This window comes from Podarcis gaigeae, assembly GCF_964106915.1.
Source record: "Podarcis gaigeae genome assembly, chromosome: 1".
Classification (NCBI taxonomy): domain Eukaryota; kingdom Metazoa; phylum Chordata; class Lepidosauria; order Squamata; family Lacertidae; genus Podarcis; species Podarcis gaigeae.
In genome coordinates this window covers 117,309,966-117,328,924 of record NC_139678.1, presented here as the reverse complement: position 1 = coordinate 117,328,924, position 18,959 = coordinate 117,309,966, and the positions used below count along the sequence as shown (strand labels likewise).

The 18,959-nt window shown below is 46.3% G+C and overlaps 1 protein-coding gene and 1 long non-coding RNA gene across 4 annotated transcripts in view; one reads left to right on the top strand and one right to left on the bottom strand.

Annotated features, from left to right (window-relative positions):
- Nucleotides 1–2,673: 2,673 nt before the first annotated feature.
- On the bottom strand, nucleotides 2,674–11,872 carry LOC310833250. Of its 2 annotated transcripts, none has more exons than XR_014558608.1 (4): nucleotides 9,500–9,540; nucleotides 7,402–7,546; nucleotides 5,339–5,485; nucleotides 2,674–3,117 (listed from the first exon to the last, which is right to left on the bottom strand). It is a non-coding gene; the product is annotated as an uncharacterized lncRNA (long non-coding RNA). The 2 variants fall into 2 exon arrangements; XR_014558607.1 differs by lacking the exon at nucleotides 9,500–9,540 and adding an exon at nucleotides 11,740–11,872 and having other exon boundaries at nucleotides 2,677–3,117.
- The window catches only part of ITGA6 (integrin subunit alpha 6), a 69,017-nt gene continuing 61,254 nt past the window's right edge, over nucleotides 11,197–18,959 (top strand). The window contains exon 1 of one of the 2 annotated variants that reach the window (XM_083705822.1): nucleotides 11,197–11,876. In XM_083705822.1, coding sequence (XP_083561948.1) covers nucleotides 11,722–11,876 — 155 coding nt within the window. In that variant the 5' untranslated portion in view covers nucleotides 11,197–11,721. The remainder of the gene's footprint in view (nucleotides 11,877–18,959) is intronic. The other variant, XM_083705821.1, reaches the window with a different exon arrangement.

The following is an 18,959-nucleotide window of genomic DNA, read 5'->3' as shown; positions in this document are numbered from 1 at the left end:
GTTCTGGAAGACCGTTCGACTTCCAGAATATTCAACAACCGAGGCTCCAAGGGTGGTCGACAAATCCCATTGAGAAAACTGAGAATCACGCATCGGAAGCCGTTCAACTTCTGAGGTGCGTTCGAAAACGGAAGCAATTACTTCCAGGTTTTCGGCGTTCAAAAACCCAAACGTTCCCAAACGTTCAGCTTCCGAGACACTTGAAAACCAAGGTTCCACTGTATCTGACTTTTAGAAAACATCTGAAGGCAGTCCCGTTTTGGGAAGTTTTAAATGTCTGATGTTTTGTTGTGTTTTTAATATTCTGTTGGAAGCTGCCCAGAGTGGCTGGGGAAATGCAGCCAAATGGGCGGGGTATAAGTAAATAATAATAATAATAATAATAATAATAATAATAATGGTTCTCCATATTTGTCTGTTAATGCCTACTTTAAGTGCTGCTCTATTGCAATGCCATTCATCATTGAACCAATTGCTTGTCCTATAGTGGTTTATTTGCACATTTTAAATGTATTGAAATATTTTATTTTCAGGAGGTATTTCATGTGCAACATTACGGTACTTTAGACCATTAGGCTATGTAGATAGGCTTCTGAATATTTTATTCTCATTATGAATACCTTACATCAAAGCCTCAGTGACCTGCAATGAAAGTAACTATCAAATGAGTATACAATATATATATACACAACAATCTTGATATATTCCAGTTCATTCAGACTTTCATCATTGGTTAAGTGATCAGCATTATGGTGTGCAAATGTGTTGATTACAACTAATCAAAGCAGAAATGGAGTGCTGTCAGAACTTCTTTATTGTTTCAGAAAATGGTTTGAATTTACCATTCAGATATAAGCCCTCACATACAAACAGCCAAGGGAAAAATTAAGAAGAAAATGACAGGCTGCTATTGTCTGCTCTCTCCAACAGAATTCCATTGTATGGCTTTTCAGCGCTAATTCTTCCATTAAAAGGGACAGATTTTAAATCTTTCTTAACTCAGTAGAGGAAATGTTACATGGGTCAATACTGGAAGATTTTAGGTTTATGAAAGAACAAGTCTTTCCCATCCATCCCACAATCCCCTCTTCATTGATGAGGTCAAACAATTGAATAAACTTGGGAGACATGCACAGGTTTCTGCTGTCTAAGCCCAAAATGTAGCAGAAGTGAAAAGGAGAACGCAGTAGTAGAATGATCATTGTTTAAAATCCGATCTATCGGAGCAGCATTGATGGCAAGCAGAGCTGCTCTCCAGTATGTTGAATGATGTTCAGCGTTAGGCAATTACTGAATGTGGGACTAACAATGGAATGACGTCTTCATATCAATGAGCCAACTCAATTTATCTAAAAGCTTAATCTTTGCTACGCCTTTAATCCATTCCCGTTAGATATGCGGTTCATAAATGAAAGGATCCTTACAAGAAGTGGGAGACTATCTAGAAACTGTCCCTGCAAACTTCTCATCCTAATAACGAACTTTGGACAAGCTCTGCTGAAACTAATGAAGTCTGCAAAGCCACTATAGCGCCTGATGAATTGCTCCCATAAGGTTTCAAGTTACCTGGTTGGATGGCCGCCAAATGCTTGAATTAGCTAAGTGGATTTCCATTTAAGCAGGTGGTCTATAAATTAGTCACTCAGTTTTCGATTGAAATCTATTAGCATAATTATTCGTAACAACAACAACATTTCCCCCCGCTATCCTTTTTTGGTAAAAGATTTTATAGATTTCCTAGAAACTGCAAGAACAGTACAATAAGAAGAAGACGAAAAGATGCTCAGAAATGCAAGCCGAACCATTGCTTCCTCACTGAAGGACCATTTAGCATGTGCCTCCAGACAGGTTCATCTGCGAATCTCCACTTCTTAAGAAGGAAAAGGAGTACTTATTCCAGCCACAGTCTTTTATCAAGAGCAGGGGTTGGCAAGGTTTACCTCGCCTGGGCCGGTTCACTCCAGCAGAGATCCCTCTGTGGGCTGGATCGCGCACGTGCATAAGCATGTGCGCCCACAATTTCTGGGGTCTGCACAGACGCAATTTTCAGCGTCTGCACAGACGTGATTTTCAGTGCCGCAGAAGCGAGTCCCCATGCCACGCTGCACCAGTTTAGTGCAGTGCGTGGGGACTCACCGAACAGACAGCTCGGTTCGGGGGTGGCTCGTGGGTTGGTTAAATGACCCCCGTGGGCCACTTGTGGCCCATGGACCACAGGTTGCCGACCCCTGATCAAGAGTATCTCTCCACTGACATCCCTGTGTTGCTGTGTGTTTTCTTCCTCAGCCCTGTGTCTTCATATATGTGAAAAAACAACACTGGATTTTGTTATCCTGACAGTTTCGATTTCTATTTCCTTTAATACCACAAACCAAATTCCCTTCATCATTTGGCAACCCCGACACATACAATAGTAGGAGAAGAGCTGTAGTCTAACAACATCTGGAGTACCGTAAGTTCCACAGCTGTGGCTTAAACAGGTGAAATTGCCTTAGCAGATACAGTCTTAAGACTTGGACTGGAAAGACTGGAAAGAGCTGTGTTCCCAGATGGCTGCAATGATGCACGGGCAACAACAACAGGAATGTGGTGACGGAAGCACTTAAGTGGTGGCACTAGCAGCTGGGAGGGAGGGATATTCTATCCCCCACCCTGCACCCATCGCTTCTCCCAGAATTTGCTCCCATCTGGGAGTAGAAGAAACCTAAAGGAGGGTAGTGGGAGGCTTACTGGAGCGCCTCTGATGCAACTGGCCTGCCTAGGTTGTTGCTCATGGAAAGAAGGAAGAAAAAGAAACATTCCCCCCTTCCTGTACAGAGGTATCTTCCTGGAGCACAACTGGGTTGTGTCCCTCTCAATATTTCAATTAAAACATTCGTTTAAGATCAAAGAGAGGTTTTTTGCGATATTTACAAGGATTTCACTCCCACCCACCCACAACTGTCAGTTTCATGGAGACCAGGGTTGGGAAGATAGTCAAATAATTGGTGATGTAGCATGGCAGGTAATGAAGAATTCGAGAGGGTTAGATTGTCAGTAACCGCATCTCCTCCAAGTCAGGGTGTGGGCCAGCAATTTGGCTGAAGGTCTTCTGCACAAGTTGGAGGAACACAGTGACTGTAAAGCAGGAAACACATGCCTTGTCAGGGCATTAAGTGACGCAGATTCCGGAGTGATCATTAAAGCATTTGAAAACAAATGTGTGATTTTGGCCTTAACCTGTATTAGCCCAAATGTGCTGACTCCGTGTGGTTTGCAGATCTGGCTGGCTGTGACTCAGTGAAAGTTAATCTGTTTGATATTAAAAGACTGCTGGTTCATGACACTATTTGATTCATTAGAGACATTATTGCTTAACTCCTGTGATGTTATCTTCCACCCACTACAGGACTGGATAATAGACACCCAGGAGCAGCAGTGTAAATACCTCACATAAAAGCCACCTGAGGGCATGAATCTTCTCTATCTCTGGCGTGTGGAGACAGAGCACATCAAAATATTTAGGTGTCGGCTCGCTGCAGTCATGATGTAGAAATGTCTTCCAGCAGGAAGGAAACCTACAGCAGACATTTCACCAAAATTCACTGACTGAATAAATCGTGAAAGCAACCAACTTGTGTTTGTTTCTATCCTTATCTGAAAGTGAGCATGACATCGATCTGTGCAAGGGTGTTTTTTCAAGAGTTCTACATTACACCTATTGAACAGAGAAATGAACCAACAGGACTTACCCTTATTTCCTGATCCAGATACTTGGATGTAAACATTTAGGACATACATTTAAAACACACAACTTCCCCGCAAAGAATCCTGGAAATTGTAGTTTGTTAAGGGAACTGTAGCTCTCTGAGGGGTAAAGTTCCCAGGATTCTGGGAGGAAATGTGCTTTAAACGTATGGTATGTTCTGTAGCTTGGGATAATTTGGGAGTGGTTTCCATTGTGTTCATTTTACCCTGGGACTTCCCAGGGTTCTCCAACTTCCATCAACCTTGGCTAGCATGACCAATGGTCAGGGATGGTGGGAGCCACCATCGAATAGCTTCTAGAGGTTCACAGGTCACCCAAGCCGTTAAATAATCAGGCTGCATTGTCTATCAACGATGGACTGTTGGTCTATTTGTGGGGGAAAGTCTATGATGTGCCCAAGATTCTGAGAAGACTGAAAAGAAGACTAAGAGAGTCTGTTCAAACCAGTAATTACTTGTAACAAAAATATTATTTTTAACACTCCGATTTTGAGTGCTAGGACTTACAGGGGGAGCGTGGAGTTCCTCTGGGAATTATTAAGGTAAGAACTGAAGATAACTTAGAACTTGCTTTCTGTTAAGTTTGTTCCAAAACTATGAGGATTAGTTCTATATTCCAGTAACAGTTTTCTAGGTTTTGTCAAAAAGGCCATTAGAGTAAAAGCCTAGGGAAGAGAATTATGGACGAGCAGTGAAAGAATAGAACCGCTACAAACCATTGTGTATTAATTGCTTCTCTTAAGACAATGGCTTTCCCGAATTGTCATGAATGGGTCACCCAACCCCCGCCCATCGTTGGCGAGTCCTGCACATCAGTAATTAATGGTTGCTTTGTTACGACTTTGGCTCTAATGGATAAACTAGTGAATCACTTGAAGTCAGCGAAGCTCGCACAACTATTCCTATTGTCTGCCCTGATCCCATGAAACCCCTTATGCCAAACTGATTAGATTTACTGTTCACTTGCTAAGCTTGTCTGTTCACAACAGCATAATGCAATCAAGCATTTTGAAGAGCGAAACTGGAGCTCCACAGAGGAATGGGATGGCGGGGGCTTCCTTACAAAGTGTGTGTGTGTGTGTACGTTTATTCCTTTAGCCCTTTCCTCCTTTCATGCAGGACTGGCTGGAGGCTAATTTTAAACCCCTCCCCCCCCAAAAAAACCCACCCCACGCTCATCCACTTCCCGTCTGGCATGTCTCTTTATTTGGCAAAGTTTTATTCTCTTAAAAAAAGTTTCTGGCATGAAATAGTGAATGGGCTTTGCTTGGCAGGGGGCGAGAGTGGAAATAAGCACATTATAAAGGAGGAGAGAAATAAGAAAAAAGCCAGCATTTCGATACAATTGCTGTTTAAAAACGCCCTGTAACTAGGCCCCAACTCTGCAAAGAGTTAGGTAAGTGAAACCTTTTTAAGTACTGTAGATCCATGGGCTGGAATAAAACTGCTTTTAGTGAAGAAATGTAAGCATAAATGGAAAACCCTTGGCCTTAAAAGTTATAGTTAGAAATAACTGGGTAGATAATAGCCAAACAAAGGTTAAGGTGGAAAACATAAACCGATAGAAAGCATTGAAAGCAAATGTACTTACAGAGGCCCCGATTCTTTGTTTGCATGTGTTTCACCAAAACAAGCAATGTTTGTGGTAAGGTATAAGTGAATGGGTGAACATGAAAAAGTACTTTTTCTGTTTTCATTCAACAGCCACTTCTCACTTTAGATTATTTGAAGAATACACCTGAAAATGTAAATAACACAAATAAATAAATACTAGGCAAGCACCCCCATTGTACTGTTTTTGATGCCAGCCTTAAAAAAGAAAAAAATGTATGCACAGGAAGACAGATAATTTTATTATATCTATTTGTTTTTTATGTGTATTTGATCATTTTATTATGCCTACTTGTTTCCAACATCTGTTGATTTCTATCTGCATATCCTTAAGATTTTATATTTATTTTGTATGTACTGTAAACTGCTTAGAGGTTGGTGTTTTTAAATTAACCGTGCTAGGCATATATGTTTGGACACATGTCTGTCATGCAGGTACACTCATCAAGATGTGAGAATGGTTGCAGCAGCTCCTAATTAAACACACACACACACACACACGTGGCAAAATCTAATTGTCCGACATGTAATGTGTGGGAGCAATCAGAGCTACTTTGTCAATGTTGAAATGGTGCTGATGTACTCATTGTGGCTGAATGTTATCAGATTCCCTCACAGGCTTCCTGTCTCCAGCCCAAACTCCTTGTCCTCACTTTAACATGACCTTGCCTCGTCTTCTGACCCTTGTTTCTCTTCATATACCTTCAGCGAACAAAAGGACTTCTGCTCCCTTAAACTGTTCCACCCATTCTCCCTCACTGCCCCCTATCTCTCTCACTTCCTTTCAATTTGTCGTGAGTTTAGACAGTCTTGATTTACTCTGAATTGATATATGCTATGGTTTTGCCTGGGGACGGGTGGCGCTGTGGGTTAAATCACAGAGCCTAGGACTTTCTGATCAGAAGGTCGGTGGTTCGAATCCCTGCGACGGGGTGAGCTCCCGTTGTTCGGTCCTTGCTCCTGCCAACCTAGCAGTTCAAAAGCACGTCAAAACTGCAAGTAGATAAATAGGTACCGCTCCGGCAGGAAGGTAAACGGCGTTTCTGTGTGCTGCTCTGGTTCGCCAAAAGCAGCTTAGTCATGCTGGCCACATGACCTGGAAGCTGTACACCGGCTCCCTCGGCCAATAAAGCGAAATGAGCACCACAACCCCAGAGTCGGTCATGACTGCACCTCATGGTCAGGGGTCCCTTTACCCTTTACCTTTATGGTTTTGCCTAAAGTGCCGTGGCTGTGGGTGAGTGTTGGCCTTTTGACCGAAGAGACTTCATGCTTCTTAAAGGCCTGGTTCTCCAAAGTTGACTTTGGGGGACAAGATGACTTTCCCAGTCCAATCCCCAGCTGGGGGGGGCGGGTTTGAACCTGCTACCATCTGAATGAAAACCAAGTGCTTTCCTAACGGGCTACAGCCCCCACCCCAAGCCACATTGTCCACATGCAATTCTGTAACTCTAACCCCACATCCTAGATGTTACTCCATCAAGGTAACTAAAAGTATCTATAGCACCATGAAATTCTCCTAAGCTTGAACAAGCGTAGAAACGACCTGGAGCAGTGTTTTCCAACCTTGGGTCTTCAGCTGTTTTTGGACTACAACTCCCATCATCCCTGACCACTGGTCCTGATAGCTAGGAATGATGGGAGTTGTAGTCCAAAAACAGCTGGAGACCCAAAGTTGGGGAATACCGACCTCGAGATTTTCAGCTTGCACTTACTGTGCTGTCTAATACCGCAGTATTTTCTACTGAGGCTCTCAAAGGGACCCCCAAAACGAAACCCACTTCCACAAAATAATCTACGTACTGTAGACATGGAAGCACTGAGAGGTTCACATAGGAGGTATCTGAGTACTTAAATCCAAATATGTATTGGTATTGTCAGTGGTTTCTAACAGTTCTGTGCTGAAATGTAGACCCTGAGCGACGCTTAACAGGGGCGATTTATTATCTCCCAGACTCTCGTCTCGTGTAACACGACTGCCCCAGCTAACAGACCTCTTTGCATTCTGGTAACTAACGGCAACTATGCAGAGGTTTTGCTTACATGGGGAAATGAAGCCATTGTCCGGGGCAAATAGCTCAGGCCTTCGTTTACCAAAAAAACCTCTCTGTGCTGCTGACTCAGTCCTTTGGCGGTTCTACTTTGGAAGGAGACGAGTCCAGTTGTCAGTGCGCTGTTCCTTTTGCAGCTTGCGTGCAAGGCAGAGAAAGAAATGAACGGAGCTTAGCACACTTTAAAAACAAACATTTTTACTGCGGCCTGACATGGTCCGCTTTATGCTAGCATGAAGCAAGCACCGACATACAGTGCTGAATGAAGACCTAAGACGCACACTTCGTTTCAATGATCTTCTATTACGTGCTACCAGGATGCTCAACGTTATGGAGGTAGGAGCTGCAGGATCAGGCCAGTGGTCCATCGAGTCCAGCATCCTATTCTCATAGTAACCAACCAGATGGCTATGGGAAGTCCACAAACATGACCCAAGCACAGGAATACTCTCCCCTCCTATGATTTCTAGCACCTGATGTTCAGAATGTCCCTATTTTCATCAGTGAAATGTTGGAGGGTATGGAAACATACAGCCTCCAACCATGAAGGCAAAGCATAGCCATCGTGACTAATAGCCACTGATAGCCTTTACCTCCACAAATCTGTCTAATCCAAGATGGCGGCCGCCATCGCTGCCTCCTGTGGGAGCCAAACATCCCACAGCGCTAAGATGGCTACAGGACTCCTACCCATGATTTCAATGGTACTTAAAACCCTGGACTGCCAGATTGCAATTACTGACATTCAGAACAAACCTATTCGGGGTTTTTTTACAGAGTTTTATTCTAAAATGCATTGATTGTAATCTAGGTTAGAAAAAATAATAATCGTATATTTGGTTTACGAACTCATTTCACCTGCTGCCTGAAAGATACACAGCTGTGTGTTCAACATACACCAACAAAATTATACACTTCAGGCCAAAAACATGTGCAAATGTGCTTTTTTTGTGTCCCTCTGACAGATGAAGACTTTAGCGATGAAAGAGACCATTCTTAAAGTGTATCCAGAAGGCAGATTGGAGTGCCTCATTTGGCTCCAGCTCCCTACCCACCTTTCCCCCCCTCTTTAAAAATGAACATTTCAGATTCAACCCTATCATTAGGCAAAGAATCGTTACATTGATGAGGAGAGCATTGCTGGCACGGCTACAGCTCAATATGGAACCCCAGCAGGCCCACATCTTGCAGTGCGCTTGGCAGAGTCCCAGCATGCCATTAATAAACAGGCAGCTGAAAATCCAGCGATGGCAGGACACGTGTGAGCTCAAGAGACTCACAGCTTACATCTTGCCGAGAGACCATCCTTGGCAACAATGACTTCCACAGAAACGTATTTATTACTTTTTTTAAAAAAACAACACAACCCTGCATCCTGCCATTTCTTCCCAAAAGCAGCTCACAATAAAAACAAACAAATTATTATTATTATTATTATTATTATTATTATTATTATTATTATTATTATTATTTAGTCACTTTCCACCCAAAGGGTTTTCTAGCAATTTACACTGAAAAATATATACAGAAATAAATTGCAGTGGTACCTTGGAATTCGAACGGAAACCACTCCAGAAGTCTGTTTGACTTCCAAACCTTTGGAATCCAAAGCGTGGGTTCCGATTGGTTGCAGGAAGCTGCTGCAGCCAATTGGAAGCAGCGGAAGCCCCGTTGGACGTTCGGGTTCCAAAGAACGTTTGCAAACCGGAACAGTCACTTCCAGGTTTACGGTGTTCAGGAACCAAAACGTTCAACAACTCGTAAGGCGTTCAGGATTGGGATCCAAGGTACGACTGTATGCCCTGGGAAGAAAGGGGGGATCATATGACACATTAACATTCCATACAACATACTGTATTGGAAAAACCAACCAACCAATCACATTACAACCAGGTAACCACAACTTTCCAGCCTTAGCTCTAATCAATCTGTAAGTCTTTATTTCCTATTGATAATTAGGAACATAGGAAACTGAGTGAACTCTAGCTGGTTTCCCCTGAACAGCTGATATGTTACAATTTTTTTTTGCTGATACCAAGAAAGCTTTTTTTGTGGTGGAAGCAAGCAAAAGTAAAGAAGCAGAGAGGTACCTAGGAAGTTGAGGAGCAGCTCCACATCAGATGTGGCAAAGAAGAAGAAGAAGAGTTTGGATTTGATATCCCGCCTTTCACTCCCTTTAAGGAGTCTCAAAGCGGCTAACATTCTCCTTTCCCTTCCTCCCCCACAACAAACACTCTGTGAGGTGAGTGGGGCTGAGAGACTTCAAGGAAGTGTGACTGGCCCAAGGTCACCCAGCAGCTGCATGTGGAGGAGTGGGGAAGCGAACCCGGTTCCCCAGATTACGAGACTACCGCTCTTAACCACTACACCACACTGGCTATTTGTATTTGCTTGGGTAGAACACATCAACCTGTCCTCCGGCAAATATACCAATGGCAACGGAGTCCGCCTTAAGTGCACATATAACCAGAGAGCTGTGCGGAGGATGTGTCTTGTCATTCGTACTTTAGGTGGTTGTTTACGGAGGCACCAGGGCAACACCTGAAGCAAACACAATTGCAGGGTCAGGTGGTCCTAGGTTGCCAGATAGTGAGCTCGTCCGTCCGACACATGAACCACAGGACCTTAAAACATTTATGCACTCATGTTACGCAGGCGCTGCCCAGTCAAGGCTCCCAGGTGCATGCGCACATAGGTGTGTAAGGGCATGTGCCCGTCATTAACACACCTCAGTTGTTTGCCACAGGAAATGCCAGCAGAACACCGTCTGCAGCGAGTAAGAATGGAGACACTCAGTTTCATATTGGTTTAGAATTTTTGGCTTGGTACAGGAGCATGGAATGTGTGCAAGGCCAGAAAGGAGCTCCTTCACGAGGACATATTATTATGGTTTAGCTTTCGCAGACAGCCGGTGGGTTGTAGGCACGGGAATCTTGGTGTGCTGAAATTCATGTTCAAATACCAACCTACTTACCCATGAAGGTCACTGAGAGGGCTATATGCTATGCTTTCTCTCTACTGAGCTGACAGGGTCCTTATGAGAATAAAATGTCTGTGGGCGAGGGGGATGTTTCATTGCCTATGGGTGCCTTGAGCTCCTTGTAGGAGTGGGATATGAATAGATAAATAGCCACTACAAGTTGGGGCTCGCAGGGCTAACTGCATCTTCCTAGACCACTCTATTCTTCCTTGGTCAGACTACACCTGGAATACTGTGTCCAATTCTGGGCACCCCAATTTAGGAAGGATGTTGACAAGCTGGAAGGTGTGCAGAGGAGGGCAACTCGGTAGTGGCGCCCGCCCTGTGGAATGCCCTCCCATCAGATGTCAAAGCGATAAACATCTACCTGACATTCAGAAGACATCTGAAGGCAGCCCTGTTCAGGGAAGTTTTTAATATGTGACATTTCAGTGTATCTTTTATCTTTGTTGGAAGCCGCCCAGAGTGGCTGGGGAAACCCAACCAGATGGGCGGGGTACAAATAATAAATTATTATTATTATTATTATTATTATTATTATTATTATTATTATTATTATCAAGGGTCTGGAAACCAAGCCTTATGAGGAACTGTTGAAGGAGCTGGGTATGTTTAGCCTGGAAAAGATTTTGGCAGAAAGCCAATCTGGGGTCTGCCATCTGTTCCAGAAAGTTGTCATCTCTGGTTTGGGGGGGCGGGGGCGGGATCTCACATAAGGAAGAATGGTGGTATATATAAATTTAATAAATAATAACAATAACAATAATAATAACAACAGCACACTAACAGCAGTGAAGCTGGACCGCATCCTAACATTGGAGAACAGTGAGTCTCTGGCTGTTAACCAGAAAGTTGGCGGTTCGAGTCCTGTGGGCAGAATTCCTGCATTGCAGCAGGGGGTTTGGACTACATGACCCTCGAGATCCGTGCCAACTCTGCGCTTCTTATGAACACGCCCCAATCTGTTCCTGGAGAGCGGTCAGCCCGAATGATTCCAGCCGCCTTGACTCAGATTTTCTGGGCAACAGGCAAAGCGGAGTTCCGGCAGGCCGGGCCGGGCTGGGCAGGGCAGGGCAGAGCGCGGCAAGGCAGCCCTGCGCGCTCGGGGAGAGACGGGGCGGGGCTCCGCGCTTGTTGTTCGTCACTTGGTGCAAAGCCCGAGCGAGTCTCCGGAGAGAACAACGAGCTCATTCACGGAGTGGCAAGCGAGGCGGGCAGCCAAACCGGGCGAGGAGCGCGCCCCGCCAGCCTGGATTTTCCTGCTCGCCCTCCATCCAGCGACAAGCCCTTCCCTGGGATTTGCAGCCGCGCGTGGCGCACCCTCCCGGCCCCATGCCGCCGCTTCTCTACCTGTTCCTCCTGCCGGGGCTCGTCCTCGCCTTCAACCTGGACACGGGCAACGTGGTCATGTGGAGCGGGGACTCCGGAAGCCTCTTCGGCTTCTCCCTGGCGATGCACCGGCAGCTGCAGCCCGAGGACAAGAGGCTGTAAGTGGGTCCGTGGTGGGGAAAAGAAGTTGCCTGCATCTTGATCCCGGCTGGGTTTTTTGGAAGGGGGCTAGTAAATTGGGGGGGGGGCGGGATCCCTCGGCTTGCCTAGTCCTAGATGCGCCGCGTACTGGACTGGAACAGTTTCTGGCTTCCGAGAAGCCTTAATGCGGATCCTCTGTCTTGGGCAGAGCTCTTGGCTGGGCTGAAGCGCTGATCGCCAGATTCCGAAGTCGATTTAAGTTGTTTGCTTCTTTTGCAAGGGGTGGGGGGAGGATGCAAACGTGCTGCGCCCTCGCGGCGCGCGCAAGGCCCGCAGGTGCTGCGATCGGGCAGAAGTAACCCCACTCGCGCGCGCACAGGCTGCCATGCGAAGCGGCGCGCTCGCTTGGATCAAAAGATCCGTCGCTGCGAGCCGCGATTCTGTGCTTTCCCCCACTCCTTGGGGTCCTGTCGGGGATGGAACCCCGGGCTGGACAGGATCCGCTCAGCTTTGGGGAAGCGGAGCCGGAGGCGCTGCTTATTCGGAAGTTTGTTCTCCGCCTGTGCCCGCCTTGCGATTTCTCCACCAGGGGGATGGAGGTGTGGAGCCAGGAGGCAGGGTGAGGCTCCCAAGGACACCAACTTCCGCCGGTGTGTGTGTGTTGGGAAATGCCTCCCTCTCCCCAACCGACCCCCCGATCGCGGATTTGCATGGAGTTATTTTGTGCATGGGTGTGTTATTTTTGGCTAAAACCCAAAATGGGGATCGAAGGACCCACCAACCACCTGTTATGGCGGGCTGTATTATGATAGGGGGGGAAATCAAAGAGTTGCTGCAGAAAACGCGACGGACGGATGGGACGGATCAAAATGTCGGAAGGGAACTGGGTGTTTTGGAAAAAAAAAAGTGGCTGATCCGGGTTGTTGCTCCGGGATCCACTACCTGAGGGAGAACTAGAGTTGGGGATCCATTAAGCCAGCCGAGATTCTCGGGAAAGGCTTGGTTTGGAACAAAACAAAACCTGCCCCAGTGTGTTTGCGCATTCCTGATCCCTGCTAACAAAGAATGCCGACGGGGGTGCAGGGGAACAAAAAGACCTTACCCCCTCAGGGAATGCAAACTTTTCAGGTCGGTTGAGCAGCAACGCCGAAGGGCGGTGCTAAAATAAGCAAGTGTTTATATGCTCCCCTTCAGGAAAGCACGTTGAAAAAGGCAGGATGCCCGGTTTGGAACAGCATTTGAACGGTGCCATTTTTTGAAGAAGAAGAGGAAAGAATCCTTTGGCATTTTGTGGGTGTGTAAGCTTTGCTTTTAGTGGGACGCAGGTGGCGCTGTGGGTTAAAGCCTCAGCGCCTAGGACTTGCCGATCGAAAGGTCGGTGGTTCGAATCCCTGCGGCGGGGTGCGCTCCCGCTGCTCGGTCCCAGCGCCTGCCAACCTAGCAGTTCGAAAGCACCTCCGGGTGCAAGTAGATAAATAGGGACCGCTTACCAGCAGGAAGGTAAACGGCGTTTCCGTGTGCGGCTCTGGCTCTGGCTCTGGCCAGAGCAGCGATGTCACGCTGGCCACGTGACCCGGAAGTGTCTCCGGACAGCGCTGGCCCCTGGCCTCTTAAGTGAGATGGGCGCACAACCCCAGAGTCTGTCAAGACTGGCCCGTACGGGCAGGGGTACCTTTACCTTTACCTTTAAGCTTTGCCCAGTCATGCCAACGCACAGCTGAGCTACATCTCTCTCATGACAATCACAAGATATGCTTGCCCCCAACTTTTCCTTAACTCTTCTTGCGGACGGATGTAGTAAACAAGCCGCTCAAATGAGGGAGAGGCTTTTAAATTGGGTTGCCACCTGGTTCAGAAAAACAAGCACAACCACAGTCTGGCCGTCTCTGTGCTGTTAACACAGAGGTTTGCTCTTCAGAAATTGCCTTAAGTTCATGTGACTAAACATGATTATCTGCAGGTTGCTGCAGCAGATCCTCCAAGGGTCCCTATTCTCCAAGGATTTAGAGAAGCTGCTTCTGACTTGATCCTGGAATGTCCCACTTTTCCTTAGGCTGTTCCTATTTTCATTGGAGAAATGTTGGAGGGGATGGAGTTTTCAGACCCCTGAACCATCTGAAGACAATCTTGGATAGGGAAGCTTTTTAAAAAATGTTTTATTATGTTTTTATAGATGTTGAAAGCTGCCCAGAGTGGCTGGGGCAACCTAGTAAGATGTGTGGGGTATAAATAGTAAAATTATCATTATGGAATGGGACGTCCCTACTTTCATCGGATAAATGTTGAAGTGTATGGGAGCCACCACCACCAAGGCCACCAGCTGTGTCACCTTGTGTAGAAGCAGTGTTGGTTGGCATTGGTGCTGATTCCCTGAAAGAGCTTGCAAGATCTCACCTAAATCTCATGAGGCCTAGCCAGGATGCCTTTCCTGCTATACCTTCTGGGCTTGACAAGGCATGTGACCCTCACCTGTTCTGATTCTACTCCAGCTGACGAATCACACACCTCCTCCCCTAGCTAGCGAGCCCCACCTGGGCTGTGGAAGTGCCCCTGTGCTCTGCCAAACCACCTCACCACCACCACCCGTGGGGCACTTGCCACCACTGTGCCACCTGCCAGCTGTACCAGCACTGCAGTGCTGGCCTAGGCGCCGATACCCTGAAAGAGCTTGCAAGATCTCACCCACATGAGATACTTTGCTCTCTTCGACATCTTGCAAGACTTTGATAAGATCTCACAGGATATGAGCACCTATCCTGGCACCACTTCTCTGGCAGAGGTGTGGGCGTGGCAGGAGGTGCCCATGAGGGTGCTTCCTCGGGGTCTTCTGCTGCCTAAGGCAGTTACTTCACACCACTACATAGGTGGGCTGGCCTTGCCGGAGGTAATTATGGTTATGCACACTGGTATCTGTTTACCTGTGAGCACACACCTTTAGTGTGTGTTTTTTAAAATTAAAAAATAATACAAGTTTCTCAATCTACCAGATTTGCACAAAACAGCAGCCGTGTGTGTGTGTGTGTGTGTGTTGCTCCAAGCCAGGAAACCTGAGATCCATGGGTATTTGTTTACATGTACACATAACACCAAGGGACGCAGGTGGCACTGTGGGTTAAACCACAGAGCCTAGGACTTGCTGATCAGAAGGTTGGCGGTTCGAATCCCCGCGACGGGGTGAGCTCCCGTTGCTCGGTCCCTGCTCCTGGCAACCTAGCAGTTTGAAAGCACGTCAAAGTGCAAGTAGATAAATAGATACCGCTCCGGCAGGAAGGTAAACGGTGTTTCTGTGTGCTGCTCTGGTTCGCCAGAAGTGGCTTAGTCATGCCGGCCACATGACCCGGAAGCTGTACACCGGCTCCCTCGGCCAATAAAGCGAGATGAGCACCGCAACCCCAGAGTCGGTCACGACTGGACCTAATGGTCAGCGGTCCCTTTAGCTTTACCTTACACATAACACCTGTGATCTACCATGCTTTCACAAAAGAGCAGTCCAAAAATAAAAATAATTGATGCCTCATTCCAAACTAGGTAAGGATTTGGAGTTGTTCATATTTGGAATTGTTGCCTGTCGCTTCATTTCCTCCCCCTTTCCTGCCCATCTCCTGTGCCCATGGACGTAGCGGGGGGGGGGCGCAGAGGAATCCACAAATATTATTGAAAAGCAATGAAAGTACTCAGTTATTACCAAGTGCCCCTATTTTCCAGGGACGTTCCCGATTTAGAGAAGCTGCCCCTGTTTCTGATTTGATCCCATTTTCCTTAGGATGTCCCTATTTTCATTGGAGAAATGTTGTGGGGTATGGAGTTATCCAACCATTAAGCTGTCTGAAGGCAATCCTGCATAGGGAGGTTTGTTTAATGTTTAATGCTTTATTGTGTTTTTATAGGTGTTGGAAGCTGCCCAGAGTGGCTGGGGCAACCCAGTAAGAAGTGTGGGGTATAAATAGTAAAATTATCATTATGGAATGGGATGCCCCTATTGGAGAAATGTTGGAGGGTATGCTGCAGATGAATCAGCTGTAAAGGGGTAGAGCACGAGACTCTTAAGTGCAGGGTTTGGGGTTTGAGTCCCACTTGGCGCAAAAGCTTCATGCATGGCAGCGGGTTGGACCAGATGACCCTTGTGGTCCCTTCGAACTCTACAATTCTGTGATTCTAGGCGCAGGTTGAAAAACGGAAAACACTCGTAGTTAAAATTGTATCATTGCTTGAACATTTGGCATAAGAGAAAGCTGTGTGCAGGAACCATCTGGGTATATTTTTTGAAGGACACACTTTTGGTCAAGACTAAATAACCAATTTTGCGCTGGGGAAGAACCTGATAAAAGAGCATGGTAAACAGGTGAAGTGATGCCACCTTTAAGACCCACGCAACTGTGTTGTGTGGCTTGCTCATCTGTAGGTAATTGGTGAGATCAGAATTGCCTCTTAACCTGAACACGTTAATAACTGGTGGGAAACCTCTGGTCTGTGGGCCAAATATTTGGCCTGCGAGTTTGTTTTGCGAAGCCATGTCCACTTGTCTTTTACTTGATACATGCATTGGAGGGGGTTGTGCTAGATGGCCCTTGGTTTCTGTGATTCTGTATGATGACCGGTGTGGGGCTGGTGAAGATACTGCTGGGCCAAAATGCGGTTTGCAGAGCCCTGTGCATAGCAGCCTGCTGATTGTAAAATTCTGGTTGTCAGCTGATCAATGCTTTCAGAAAGCTGTGCTTGGCATTTGAGGGGGGACTATAACTCAGCTGATTGTCAGGGCTTCAGAGCAGGGCAGTCTGCAAACCCCAAAGATCATCTGATTCAATAATTTACATATAATCCTAGGTTTTCATAAGTGTAGCACTTTTATACATTTAGCACAGGCTTCCTCAGCCTCGGCCCTCCAGATGTTTTTGGCCTGCAACTCCCTTGATCCCTAGCTAGCAGGACCAGTGGTCAGGGATGCTGGGAATTGTAGTCTCAAAACATCTGGAGGGCTGAGGTTGAGGAAGCCTGATTTAGCACTTTAGAATGGCGTGTTCTTACGTACTTTATCTTCCTTACACCAACCTAGTACGATCACCCAGCATTATCCTAATTGTAGATGTACAGTTAAGGCTGAGAGTGTTGCTTACGGCCTCTTGCTGACTTCACGGCACAGCTAAAATTCAACCCACAAATTTCATATTCTCAGCAGTGCAATCCTGTGCATGTCTACCCAGAAGTAAGTCCCATTGAGTTCAACGGGGTTTATTCCCAGGTAAGTGAGCATAGGATTTCAACTTCATTCTCTTAGTCTGCAGTCCTATACTCACATTTCTTGGGAATAAGGTAAAGGTAAAGGGACCCCTGACCATTAGGTCCAGTCGTGACCGACTCTGGGGTTGCGCGCTCATCTCACTCTGTAGGCCGAGGGAGCCGGCGTTTGTTCTCAGACAGCTTCCGGGTCATGTGGCCAGCATGACTAAGCCGCTTCTGGCGCACCTGAGCAGTGCACGGAAACGCCGTTTACCTTCCCACCGGAGCGGTACCTATTTTATCTACTTGCACTTTGACGTGCTTTTGAACTGCTAGGTTGCCAGGAGCTGGGACCAAAAAACAGGAGCTCACCCCGTTGCGGGGATTCGAACTGCTGGGGATTGTTGCGGGGATTCGAACTGCTGGGGATTGTTGCAGGGATTCGAACCTTCTGATCAGCAAGCCCTAGGCTCTGTGGTTTAACCCACAGCGCCACCTGCATCCCTATTCTATTATTCCCTTATTCTTGGGAATAAGTCCTATCAAATGCAACAGTGCTAGAGAACTTCATTTCAGCAAAACTTTGTTTCGCTCCAGGAACTGAGATGAAACAACTCTCATTCAACTCTTGAATATTTTATGTGAAATAAAGTAATGCATATATTGGAATGAGGAGCCTAATGTGAAGAAAAACTGTTTGCGATGGGCTTAACAATATTTAAACTGCACCTCCTATTAAACATTAGCTTCTTTTCGTTCTGGAGGAACAGAACGGAAGAGGAGAACTCCCTTTTCTTTGCCCTCAAGGCTCGGGTGAGCTGCCACAAGTACGAACATGTGCTTCCTTTGGGCATGGCTGCCTTATGCCATTGCTGGCGTCGACCCAGCATTTATCAACTTGCCTTTTGACTGTGCATTGTTTGTTGAGCTCTCTCACTTTTTGAGGGGTAGAAATAGACATAGCATCAAAAGCGTTCTTCACAAAAGCTTGGCTCCAGTTATGAGTGTAGAAACACACACATTTAATATAAGATTGCAGCCCTTAACACACCTATTTGGAAGTCATATCCAGTTAAATAAATGTTTAGGACTGGGGCGTAAGGCTGTATTATTGTTTATAAAATGAAAGCCGATGGATCTCAGGCAAAGGACATCAGATATATTTACAGGGGCTCTTGGAGACTTTAAGAACATAAGAGCCCTCCTGGATCAAACCAAAGGTGACTAGTCCAGCACCCTATTCTCATGGTAGCCAACCAGATGCCATAATAATAATACTAATTTAGAAAAATTATTTATACATACAGACATACCCTGTCCTTCTAGCTGGGTTTCCCCAGCCACCCTGGGCAGCTCCCAACAAAATATGAAAAATGTGAAAAAAATCAAACATTAAAAACTTCAGTTACAGATAGGTAGCCGTGTTGGTCTGCCATAGTCAAAACAAAAAAAATTCCTTCCAGTAGCACCTTAAAGACCAACTAAGTTACCGGTAGTTCTTGGTATGAGCTTTCGTGTGCATGCACACTTCTTCAGATACCTGGTAGGAAGGAATTTTTTTTATTAAAAACTTCCTTAAACAGGACTACCTTCAGATGTCTTCTAAAAGTCAGATAGTTGTTTATTTCCTTGACATCCGATAGGAGGGCATTCCACAGGGCAGGCGGCACTACCGAGAAGGCCTTGGTCTGGTTCCCCGTAACCTCACTCCTCTCAGTGAAGGAACCGCCAGAAGGCCCTTGGCGCTAGACCTTAGTGTCCGGGCTGAACGATGGGGGTGTAGACGTTTCTTCAGGTATACTGGACTGAGGCCGTTCCTATGGGAAGCCTAAAAGCAAGACGTGAGCACAATAGGGTTGGGCAATCTGCTTTTCAACGTCACA